The sequence below is a fragment of the Cavia porcellus genome, unplaced genomic scaffold, assembly GCF_034190915.1.
Source record: "Cavia porcellus strain 051 isolate PalLab524CR breed Dunkin Hartley unplaced genomic scaffold, mCavPor4.1 scaffold_3, whole genome shotgun sequence".
Lineage (NCBI taxonomy): Eukaryota > Metazoa > Chordata > Mammalia > Rodentia > Caviidae > Cavia > Cavia porcellus.
Genome location: NW_026947486.1, coordinates 71,877,098 through 71,890,372, shown reverse-complemented (window position 1 = coordinate 71,890,372; position 13,275 = coordinate 71,877,098). Strand labels below are relative to the sequence as shown.

The following is a 13,275-nucleotide window of genomic DNA, read 5'->3' as shown; positions in this document are numbered from 1 at the left end:
AGTCATTTTATAGAAAATCATGCCACAAGGAGGTGAAGTAACTTAGCCAGTATCTCAATTATTAAGGAGTGCTGCAGTGTGAAACAAACTTAGTTAATTCACATAATTTTTCCACATCCTGCTGATTCTAAGAAGGGCAGTCCAAAACTCCTATTCAAAATCCCCCAAAATGCCTATTATACTTTGAACTTATTAGAGCAAGCATTCTTATGATCTAACATAATGGCTCTCAAACATTTTGATTATCAGGAATAATTTATACTGTTAAAAATTGAGAATCTCAAATAGTTGCCATGTGGGCAACAGATAGGAGTATTTACTGTACTAGGAATTTAAATGAGAAAGTTTAACATATTTACTAATTTATATAAACAATCATTTCATGTTAACAAAAATGAAATTTGTATTAAAAATATTCTCTAAAATAAAACTGTGAGGAAAAGTGTCACTGTTCTAGTGAAAATTTCTACTACGTAGCTTAATAGAACCAGACAGATTCTTGTATGATTCTGTACTTAATCTATTCTATCTTGTTTTAGTTGATGGAGATGAACTCTTTCCTCACGTAGATATGTAGCTGGGAAAGAAGTCTTTTAATAAAAAGGCACATCAGGTAATTGTAGATATTCTTTGATGCTGTACCTAAAGTATATAAATGTAGTTTCTCAAATAAAAGCAGCAATGTAGACTTTTCATACTGTTACATTAAAATCCATTGTTTTATCTTTCACTTTGGCTAATTCTTTTTGCAAAACCAGGCACTGGTAACATCCTTCATTTGTAACTGGGCAACTATTACTTCACTGAGTTATGCAGACCTTGCAGATGTGAACACAGTCATAAAATTTGAGAGACAACATTCACTAATAGCTCAAGTTATATTGGAAAGTATTTAATTACTAGAAAACTATCAAGCACGTGATGGTAGATCCATGTTTTCCAAAACTCTTCATTTTACATTTGAAAATTGGAATTTTCTTTGACAACAAAAATTACCATTTTTTCTTCCTTTAAGTGACAGGCTTACTTTGTTCATCTGAAAAAATGTCAACCAGATCCACCCAGTCTGAAATACTAGTTTATTTTTCTTAAGTAAAAAATGTGATTCATGAAAAATGTCTGCTATTTAATAAATCAATAACACAAATCCTTTTAAGTTAATCATTATATTTCATTCATTATGCAGGTATATGAATAGTTCCCATTTTATGACCAACATTCAATTATTCAAGAATAGAAATTTAGCAAAAATAAGAATAATATCTGTGATGAAACAAAAAGAAATTAGCATTTTGTACCAACTGTATGTTGATGAGAAAGACTGTGATCACTAGCGAGTTTGGTGGTAATGCCTTAATATGTACTTAAGTGCTAGAAGTTTTGCCTGCCACTGACTTGTCTACTCTGAATACAAATGTAACACACTGTGAAACGGACAAGGAAAATCTAAGTATTACTGTGAATACTTTTGGCCTCATGAATCTTCTTGAAAGGCTTTCCGGTACCCCAAAGGGTCCACGTATCATGTTCAGAACAGCTGGTATTAAGTATAGGAGTCTAATTAAATTCTACACAATAAAATCAAATTTTTCTTGCTGGCAATCTTATTACATACTCACCATTCACTGATGTGTCTGCCTGTGCGCCATCTGCTCTCCCTACCTCACTGTACAAGTGAGGAACAGTTTGGTCTATCAGAGGAGGTGGCTCGGTATAGATTGGGTAATTCTCCATATGAGGCTGCTGCATGTGTGGCACATAGACCATAGAGTGCCAACAGTTGTGGTGATAGCACTGGAGCAAGAAATCACAAAAACCACCAAACAAAACAAAACAAAATTTTACTGTTCTTTATTCTTAAAGTGGTATATTTCCTTAACTATATTAGACCTTATACTTCAGGAGCTAACATCTGTCATTTAGAAAGTAGAGACTAATTCTTTTAGGAAAGTGTACTGAGGAAATCGAGATATACAGAGACCTGAATACAAAGATGTCTTTGGAGCATTATTTTTAAAAACAAAACTATTGAACAGCCTAAATATTCAGCAATAGGGAACTGAGCAAACAAATTATTATGTATCCATGATGCAATACTATATAGATAAAAAAATTATACAGTCAAGTATTTAAAGAAAAACATTAAGTTAAATGAATATAAAATTATGTAGCCTAGCTCATACTTCATTAAAAAGTCAAAAACTAAGGAAATATATCAAAATATAGGGATGAATTTGGTTTTCTACCTTAGTAGAAATATAATATAAAAAGTCTTAAAAATGCCTTTCCCTTACACCGCTTTGTTTTGTTTTGTGTATTTCTCTTTTTCCTCTTAAATAAAATTAAAAAAAAAAAATGCCTCTTTCACATTTCCTAGTATTTCCATATCAAAACTAGAAAAAAAAATTGGAATGGGATCCCAAACAATTGCAGAGCTGTTCTCAAATTCTAGGCTCAAGAGACACTGTCACTTCGGCCTTCCAAGTAGCTGAGATTACATGTATGTGCCACTGCTCTCAACTAGCCTTTTCTTTTCTCTTTTCCAAGGGCAGGTTTGAACCCAGAATACTCTACCACTGAGCTACAACCTAGTGCTTCCAATTCTTAAAAATTTGAGACAGAGACTAAGTTACCTAGGCTAACTTCAGATGTGTGATTCTCCTGCTTCAACTTCCAGAGAAGCCAGGATTATAGGTATGTGTCACCTAGTGTGGATAAGAGAATGGTTTTTTCAGTTTGTTCGTTTCCTTTTGTTTTTTAAGCCGTGGCACTGAGGATCAAACACAGGAGTTCTCTACCATTGAGCTCCATCTCTAGCACTTTCATAAAACTTCATGTTGAGAAAGTGTCTCATTTAATTGCCTAAGCTAGCCTGAACTTGTAATTACACCCTCCCAAGCAGCTGGGATTATAAGCATGTGCTATTGCATCTGGTGTAGAAGAATAAGTTTAAATGTCACAGACTTCTAGAACAAGCAATTAAGTTTCCACCTATGATCATAATAAACTAACACAACTGAGGAGAAAACAACTCAAGAAAAAGTCTCAAAGGAAGAAAAACCTACTCCGCTACTCTCAATTTATAGATGTAAACTACTTGGAAAGACAATTTTCTGGCAATATGTCTAAAGTTTTAGGAAAATTATAGTCTGGAGATAAAAACTATCTGCGCACTATCCAGGAAATTGTGTATTTTATTATCATCATCTGCCAAATCTTAAGATGCATCATTCTTTTTTATAGTAAACATGCCATCCTGCTGTATCACAAATTTTGTGTGAGAAGAAAACTGATTCCTAAAAGAGTAAGAGCTTTCACCTCAAACTAGAGACACTTTTCAGTGACACCAAGACACTTGTTAGCACCCACCTCTATAATTCAGAGGAGTGATGAAAATCAGTGTTTGGCAAATATCTATGAACACATTAATGGTTTAAAAAGCTATTTAAATATCTTTGAATTAGTCTGATTCCCTTTCATATCAAATGCAGAAATAGGCACAAACATACTTTAAATAAACAGGATAAATGATACATTCATTTTGAGTATGCAACATAGCAAAGGGCTGGTATAGAATGTTAAATATGAGCACTAATGTACTATATGCTAAAAGTGTGCTGCTTAGAGTCCAGCTCCTCATTTTCCTCAATTTAACAACTGTTTTATAGTAAGAAAAATTGAACAACTGAGAGGCTAAAGTATAAAACTGACCTATCTCATCTTCAGATATCTCTTAGAAATAAAATTTAGACACTTGTGTATTCTTGACCTTTAATGTTCAAGAAGCCAGGCATGATGGTGTATGCCTATAATCCCAGCACTCTCAGAGGCTGAGGAGGAGGACTGTACAAGTTTGGGCTCAGTCTAGGCAACTTAGTCACTTAATGAGATATTGTCTCAATATCAAAAAAATTTTTAAAAAGGCCTGGGGTTGTAATCCAGTGTGAAGGCACTCGACTTAGTTCCTAGTATAGGAGAAATAAAAACATAATTTCTGAAGTCTTATTTTTCATACCAGTTTATATTTTGAATACAAAGTATATCAACACAGTTTTAACATTCTTACCTGCAATCCCAAATTGAAATAGTACTGTAAAACTCTAGTATCTAAAAGAAAAAAATTAATTCAGTGATAGAATAATATAGGAAATCACAATTATCATTTAGAAGCTTTCACTTTGAGTATTCTATAGTCTCCTCACACTGTTATAATCCTGTTTTACCTTATACTTAACGACCTTATACTAAACGACTATTCACCTACCATAATAGGTAAGGTCATTTTCTGGTACACAGTTTAACAATCAAATAGAACACCCCAAAAACTCCATTAAAAGACTACCAGAAGTAATAAATTCAGCATCATAGCTGGATATAAAGTCAACACTCAAAAATCAATAGCATTCCTGTACACAAACAAAAATTTCACTGAGAGACAAATTATGGAAATAGTGCCTTTCACAATAGTATCTAAAAAAAATGAAATACTTAGGAATCAACCTAATCAAGAATGTAAAAGACCTGTATGCTGAAAATTATACTACCCTAAAAAAGGAGATTGAAGAGGATATTAGAAAATGGAAGGATATTCCTTGCTCTTAGTTGGGAGGAACCAAAATTGTAAAAATGGCCATACTCCCCAAACTGTTATACAGATTCAATCCAATCCCAACCAAAATACCATTAAGATACCTTACAGATCTAGAGAAAATATTCCTAAAATTCATCTGGAAACAGAAGAAACCTAGAATAGCAAAGGCAATTCTGTCCAACAAAGGCAAGGAAGGAGGCCTCTCAATTCATGACTTGAAACTATACTACAAAGCCATAGTAATAAAATCAGCACGGTACTGGCAAAGAAATAGATCTGAGGATCATGGAACAGACTAGAAGATACAAACACTACTATAAAGACATTCAGCAACCTTATATTTCACAGAAGGGCTACACATGTTCACTGGACAAAAGATAGCCTCTTTAATAAATGGTGTTGGAAAAAATTGGCTTTCCACATGCCAAAGACTGAAAATAGACCTATACCTATCACCATACACTAAACTAAAGTCAAAATGGATTAAGGATCTACATATTAACACAGAAACTAAATCTACTGGAGGACAAGGTAGGTAAAAATCTTAGAGATATAACAGTAGGAAGAGAATTCATGAATAAAATGCAAACTATAAGGGAAATATTCAAAGAATCAACAACTGGGACCTTACACTACTAAAGTTTTTGGACTTCAAAGGAAATCACCAACAAAGTGAAAAGAAAACCCACAGAATGGGAAAGAACTGTAGCCAACAGTCCCTCAGACAAAGGACTTATATCCAGAACATTTAAGAATTGAAAAACATCAAGCCCCCAAATTCAAAGACCCTCTCCAAAAATGGGCATCTGAGATGAACACACAGTTCTCAGATGAAGATATACAAATGGCACATAAATATATGAAGAAATGTTCACCATCACTGGTCATTCAAGAAATGCAAATTAAAACAGCATTGAGATTTCATCTCAATCTGGAAAGAATGGCTGCCATCAAGAAAACTGACAACAAATGTTGACAGGGATGCAGGAAAAAAGGAACACTTCGTCAGTGTTGGTGGGAGTGTAGACTGGTGCAACCACTGCAGAAATCAGTATGGAGACTCCTCAAAAAATAGGATTGGAAGCTCCATTCAATCCAGCTATTCCCCTCCCGGGTATTTTCACAGAAAAATTGAAAAGGTCATGTCACAGTGATATATGTTCACCCATGCTCATAACACCACAATTTGTGATAGCTAAATTTTGGAAACAACCAAAATGCCCATCAACCACAGAGTGGATGAATAAAATGTGATGTTTTTATTGAATGAAATACTATTCAGCTATAAAAAAGGATGATCCTCAGGCCTTTATAGGTAAATGGAGCCAACTTGAGAATATCCTCTGTAGTGAAATAAACAAGACTCACATTAGTAAATACTACATTGTCTCTCTAGTATAAAAAATAAGAACTGACAGAATTGGGCTGGGGATATAGCTCAGTGGCATAAATGCCTGCCTTGCAAGCAGGCAGTCTTGAGTTCAATCCCTGGTACCGATAAAAAGGAAAAAGACCAAAAAAAAAAAAAGAAAAAAAGACTTTATCGGCTAGGGATTTAGCTCAGTGGCTTAAGTGCTTGCCCGGTAAGCATGAGGTCGTGAGTTCAACCCCTGCTACAAAAAACAAAACAAAACAAAACAAAAAACCTGAACTGAAGAACTGACAGAATTACAAGAACCAAAAGTATAATTGATATTGTAAAAGTGAAAGGGAAGGAAAGTGCTCTAAAGGATATAACAGTATGTATAGTATGTAAGATAGATGACCATATTACTAAATTTCTATTAAGATCACTGAACATAAGAGATTGCACTGTCCATGTTTGAGTGCCTAACCACTTTTATGCTTTGATTTTATAACTTTATCAACTATTGTTAAGATGAAAATATGTATCAACTAGTGATTTTATGATGTTAATTTTTTTAAATTCTGTATTCTACTTTTCTCTCATTTTTTAAAATTTTAATTTTTTATTCTTTCTTTCTTTAAATAAAAAATTTTTAAAAGCTCCATATGTTCTAGAGGTCGGGTATTTGGAAGATGATTTGATCTTATGGGTGTTATACACATTAGTGCACTAATCCACTGAAGAGTTCATGGCTGAATGTGCTGTTAGTAGTTGGGGCTTGGTCTCAAGCAGTAAAAATGTTTAGCAAATAACTAAAGACAAATAAACTTCTGAGAACATGACCAGTATCAACTACACAGATAAAATAATGAAAATTTACACTCGAAAGAACAGGATTTATTTGGAAAACAGCCTGTTAATTGCCTTAGGGGCTGGAAAAAACTCAGAATACAGAAGCAGCTAAAAAAAAATCAAGAAAATGTGATAGTCAAGAAAATATAAATAAGCTACAAACAACTCTCAACTACAATCATCTTTCGAGCACTACTGCCACTCTGAATGAATAACTTCCAATGGAAAAATCACTCAGAAATAAGAGCACACAACTGAATTTTAAAGCACCTCAGAGCCCTTAAAAGCCTGTCCAAGTGTTTAAAATTCAGTTGTTTTCAGCATGTAGAAAAGCCAGTTTTTCCATCACTGTTTATTCAAGAGGCTCTCTTTCTTCACGTGAAACTGTTTGCCCCCTTTGTCAAAGCTCAGGTGGTTGAGTGCATTTGGTGTTTGTACAATAAATATTGGGAAATAGGAAGGAACTATTCAAAAGGCAAAGGGAACTAGGGAGGGAAAAAGGGGAAAGGAAGGGAGGGAAGGAAAATGAGAAAAGAAGGATAAAATGAAAACAGTTTTGTGAATGGAGACAGTAAGGTGAGTTGAAGGGAGGGGACAGGAATGGAAAAAAGGAAGAATCAAGATATATCATGTACAAATACAAATTCCATATAATGAATATGATCATTATGCATACCTAAATTATACCGGTAAACATGGAAGGCCACTTAGTTCAATACCCAATGCAAATTAAAGATATTTTCAGCACTCTGTGAGTCAAATCCTAAAGTGCACAAGTTATAAGAGATGAACTAAATTTAATTAAACTAAGAAAAACAAAATTCAATTATTATCTCAAATATAGAAGACTGCAAAAACTTCCCTATGATTGTGGAAAGAATTTAAGAAATAAATTTTATCACTGATGTTTTTCAAGGAAGAGCTGAGAAAAGAACAGACAATCCTCTCCAGACATGTAGTTACCAAAAAAAGAAGAAAAAAAATTAGCAAGAATCAACTCAACCATCCATTTAAGTACACAGAAGACAACCTTAACTCTTAGCTTTCAATTCCTTCTTTCCTTATCCAGTACTATACTCTGAAGTCAATTTCCATTCGGTTCCCTATCCCTATCTATTGGTTAACCAAAAATACATGCTCAAAAATCAAAATAAAAACCTCAAAACTCAATCTGCTTACCTTGAGGCAGATCACTGCCATTTGGATCACAGGAATATGGTGGAGGTTGTGGGGGTAAATTTGAAGCCTCTTCTATCTCAAAAGGAGGTGGTGGTGGTGGAGGTGGAGGTGGAGGCGGAGGTGGTGGTGGAAAAGAGGCTGCAGCAGCACGAACAGCAGCAGAATGGTATTGATAAGATGGTGAAGCAATCACTAACAAACAAACAAAACACAAAGCAATGTACAATTGCAATACCTTATAAGCAATAGTTCATCTACTCTTTTCATGTCCCCAATATGGTCAAATAACTCAATTCTCATGGCTTTACTTAAAAACATGGAAAATTACGTAGCTCAATACTCAATGAAAATAAAGATATTTTCAGCAATCTGTGTCAAATTCAACGTGCACAGGTTAGTAAAAGATGAACTAAATCACAATGATAATAGATTTTGGCAGACCTTGAAAGAGGCTACTGGCAACATTACAGAACTACAAAGAATTCTAAATTATGACAATTAAATTGCTAAGGAGATACAAAATCTAAAACAAAGCAGGCTAGATACACTACTTTATCCATTTAACTTTCCATATTTGGTACTATAATTTAAAAACAATACTCAGGAGTTTCAGTTTTTAATAAATTCAATTAAAATATAATGTTTAAATACTAAACTGAGCAAAAATACTTACAAACACACATATGCCTCTTAAATTTGTTGAATTTTATGATGAACGATGAAACCCATCATTTAACTACATCATTTTAGCCAATTTAGAGATTTAAGTACAAAATTTCATCCCTACGATACCTGTACAATAATTTTAGTCCTAAGAAGTATAGAAAGTTCCATCTCTCACTTCAATAAAAGATTAGTCTTAACATATTGAGTTTAATAAAGCAACAGTCCACACTAGCTAAATTTATTTTGAATTTAACAAAAATACACAATGTTTTCATTCACTGACAAATACTAATAATAACATATTCATCTATGCAGTTTATTGGTAGTACTAGGGATGAACCCAGGTGTGCTCTACCACTGAGCTACATCCCCAGTGCCACCCACCTTTAAAAATGTCAGAAAGGGTCTCGCTAAATTGTCCAGGTTAGCCTCCAATTTGTGATCCTCCTCCTTAACCTACAGAGTAGATGGGTTATAGGCATATATCACCACACCTGGTTTTATTTACACAGTAATGGGATAATGATAATAGGAGAACTGTGCCTTAGGGTGATCTAAAACTTGACCAATAGTTTTTAGGATGTGATGAAAACAATTCTGATTCAATCCAGGAAGCGCCAAACTACATTCCTAGTCTTATTTATTTGGAGATAGGGTCTTGCTAAATTACTCAGGCAAGCTTCAAACATGCTTCGCTCCTGCTTCACCCTCCTGAATAGTGGGAACTACAAGTATGCATCACCACATCTGGGGAGAAGAATTTTTAGAAGATACTCAGTGTTCTAAATCTGTAATTTTTCTATCAAATGACTTTGAAAAATCTCTTAATTCCTTTAAAACTAGAACTCACTCAAATCATATTTTGAAACAGCAAATGAGGGCCGAGGATATAGTTCAGTGGCATAATGCCTGACTGGCAAGTATAAGGTCCTGAGTTCAATTTCCAGTACAAAAAAAAAAAAAAAAAAGAGCAAATGAAATACAGTCAATTAGTTGAAGATAACAGAATGTAATTATGATCACTAGGTAAAAAACAACTACTAGACATAAAGATAGCTAAATAAACACATAGGCCTGAGAGAATTAAAGGAAAAAGAGATTTGCAGCTAAGTATCTAAACTCATATTCCTCAAAAATGCATGTTACAATAATAAGCCTTTTGAAAAAAAAAGCTTTTATACTTCCCAGTTACCAACAGATACAAGACTCCATAGGCTTAGCAGGTATAGGTCAAGGTAGTAATCCAGAAAGATGTAAGTAAAATTTTCTAAAATATTAGTGGAAAGTAAATAATGCATTTCCCTGCAATTTGCAGGGTTCAAAAGAATGAGAAAGAAAACTATAAAAGCAGTGGGATCCAACAATGTAGAGCTGTGGATAAGGTTCTTAACTTCAAAAAACAAAAAGTAAAGTAAATGAAGGCAGTATACAATTTCAGAAAAATCTCTGGCATCTCAAAAGTAGGTTTCCAATGATTCCACATAAATGTGACACTGTAATGCTTGATTCATTGTCACCTGAATATTTAAATTCAGGTATTTGTTGAAGCAGTCAGTGTTTTCCTCTACAATTAGTATATAGTAGTACAAGCAAGGTCCACACTGACATTTCTAAAGACAAATTTCTAACATCATTAATGTTTATTGCATGTTTTCCCTCAAGCATTGTGGTAAGCACTTTTTAAATATTCATAAAGGAGAGTAATACAGAAAGTAAATTCAATATTTGCATTAATGAATTATTTTTAGTGCACACATTACCTAGGTCAACAAACAAGTTTCTCAGACATGGCAAAAAATTTCATCTGCCCCATTTCAATCATGGTCATTTCTCTCTTACCATAATTAACAATTCTAACTTCAATAATTATCATTTTTTTTAGGGTTCTTCCTTAGTTGTCACCCAAGTGTGTATCTCTAGATAGTTTTTTATTCTTGCCCATCTTTAAAACCTTGATATCTTAAAACTCTTTTTAACCTCTTAGTTTTTCTTCTGTGGTAACTCAACACCAGAGCGTTTGCCTACCAAGTGCAAGGTCATGAGTTCAATTGTCGAGACCAAAAAAGAAAGTTTTTCCGTTGAAGAATTTAGTCTCTTTGACCTGGCAAGCCTCCCAGTTAGGTGACTATATATACACATAGTGTACTTCAGTAAGTTCTGCATTTCTTGAAAACAGGCAGCTTGATTGAGTAAGCCGAATCAGATTCAGGAATAATTTCTTTGGCACATATAAAGGGAGTAGTGTCTGCCTGTGCTATCTGTGTTAAGTGAGACTTCCATTACTGTAACACTCCTCAGATAATCAAATCATAAAAAGAAAAATTCCTCTGCCTCAGTTTTGATCTGGAGACCTCACTGCTTTTTAGGTTTGTAGTCAGTGCATCATAGTGAGGGTGAGTGGCTGAGAAAGCTGTTTACCTCAAGGCAGCCAAGAAGCAAAGAAAGAACGGGAGGATTATATCCCATTAATCCCCTTGGGAGGCATTCCCCAATGCACTGCACTCTAAGACCTCCGCTAGGACTTGACTCAAAGATTTCATAACTTCCTGAAAGTAATATAATGGGGAATGACATTTCAACACATAGACCTTTGGAGATATAGTCCAGATTGAATCTATAGCACACACTGAGCTATTAATATTCAATGTGTATCCAACCAAAAAAAAAAAAAAAAAAAAGGACTGCGAAATTACTATATTGTCATTTTTTTCATTGAATAGTTAAAATATAAAATGGTATTTTCCTCATCTACTATAAAAAAGAGAAAAGAAAATGACAGTATTATTTGGTTACTTTGTGGTACAGTTCATATTTTAAAGGCAGGATAAATCCTTGATTCCTTCACTTCATTTTTTATTTTTTTAAATTAAACACTTCCCTATCATTCTCTTCAACTGACAAATTTTTAAAATTAGGAACTTCTAAATTTTACATATTTGTAATGCTCCAATCTACTACAATTTTCATTGTTGAAGCTCAAACTGTCTCATATTTACCCAGTGAAAATCTCTTCAAGATAGCCCGAGTCCTTGTGACATGACCCAAGAACTCTTTAATAATTCCTTGTTGTTGACAAGAAGCTCCACACTCCTCTTGAACAGTTCCTGTCCAGAACTGGAATCAGCCGTTTCTTCAACAAGCTGTTTATATTTTTAAATGGTAGGTGGTGTTTTAAGATCACAAAAACTGGGTGTTGTGCACAATGAGTATCCTAATGTAATTGCTAAAAACAATAAGAAACGCTTTGGTATATCTTCTCGATTTTCCCATTTTTATTTTTTAAATTTTTTTGTCTTTTTTAGATACGGTCTCAATACGCATTTCAGGCTGGTCTTCAGCTCACTTTGTAATCCAGGCTGGTCTCCAACTCGCAATGATCGTCTTGCCTCAGCTTCCTGAGTGCTGGGATTACAGGTGTGAGCCACCATGCCCAGCTGATTTTCCCATTTTTAAAAACAAATTCCTTCTTCAAATACAAGGCAGTAATAGCAGTACTTTCTCAACCTTTCGATTTTCATTTTGTCTTAATTCTACAGTTAACTATATATTTAATACTTATACAGGTCTTATGCTAATGTCAGTAATTGTTTTTGGTAAACTGAAACTCAAAGATCATTCTCCAGCATACTGCTGTCCATTACAACTTTCTGTCATGAAACAAATATTCTCTATGTTGGCTAATACAGTAGCTACATGTGGCTTTGAGCACTTGGCATGAGGCTAATGTGACTGAGGAACTAAAGTTTAAGTTGATAATTTAATTTTTTCTATGTTATACAGATCTTTTAGCTTGGAATTTTAAAAGTCAAAAGGACTATTTCTTTATAGACCAATAATATTACTAGAATATCTATGAACTGGCTGCTCTGGGCCAGTAATCTCAAGTATGCTAGGTACTGTTTCAGTATGAACTTTTAATTTTAAGGCTATTAAAATTCCAATAGTTTCCTAAACTATAGCTTTAGCTTGTTCTGTTCCATTCAATTTTCTCCTTCAGGGACATATTAGTATTTGATTTTCTTTGGCTAACTTCAATGTGTCACTTTTGAATTTGACTTTTTCAATTTTCAACTCTTCCTTTCTTTTTAAAAAAATTTTATTTAAAGAAAGACTAAACAAAACAGAAATGATATATACTTTCAAAGAAAAAATAAACAGTAAGAAATCACTGGTTGATGCTTACATATTGTCCTCTTACAAATAGTTATTCAGACTCCTCCTTTCTTATGTTTTTAATTTGTTCTATATATTTTCTCAGGGTTTTAATTTTAGTCTTCATTATTGGATTAACTTCCTTTTCTCTTTCTTGAGTTCTGTCACCTTACATGAGTTTTTAAATTCTCACGTATGTTATTCTTTAACACCTTTCATGATGAGGGCCTATTTCCTGTATCTTGCTTTTGGATGTTTGAACTACCCGTGGTACATACATGACTGGTCCATCAGGAAGATTGTATTACTGGTAATACAGACAGATTTAATCACATTTACTGGTCTTTTTTTTTTACTAATAAAATAAAGATTTGCCCAATGGAACAGCCGTGCATGTACTAATAACATAAAAAGTTATCTAGTGGGACAGTCATGCATATACCACCAGTAATTCTAGCTGGCCCTAATATGTTAATATTTTTAATTT

At 33.8% G+C, this 13,275-nt stretch overlaps 1 protein-coding gene across 5 annotated transcripts in view; it reads right to left on the bottom strand.

Moving 5' to 3' along the window:
* Window positions 1-13,275, bottom strand: part of Alg13 (ALG13 UDP-N-acetylglucosaminyltransferase subunit) — a 66,210-nt gene that overhangs the window by 6,762 nt on the left and 46,173 nt on the right. For all 5 annotated transcript variants that reach the window (XM_003467568.5, XM_013150189.3, XM_063246289.1 and 2 more), the window contains 3 exons: window positions 7,971-8,162; window positions 4,067-4,107; window positions 1,620-1,794 (listed from right to left, as the gene is read on the bottom strand). In XM_003467568.5, the coding sequence (XP_003467616.1) occupies window positions 1,620-1,794; window positions 4,067-4,107; window positions 7,971-8,162 (408 nt within the window). The remainder of the gene's footprint in view (window positions 1-1,619; window positions 1,795-4,066; window positions 4,108-7,970; window positions 8,163-13,275) is intronic.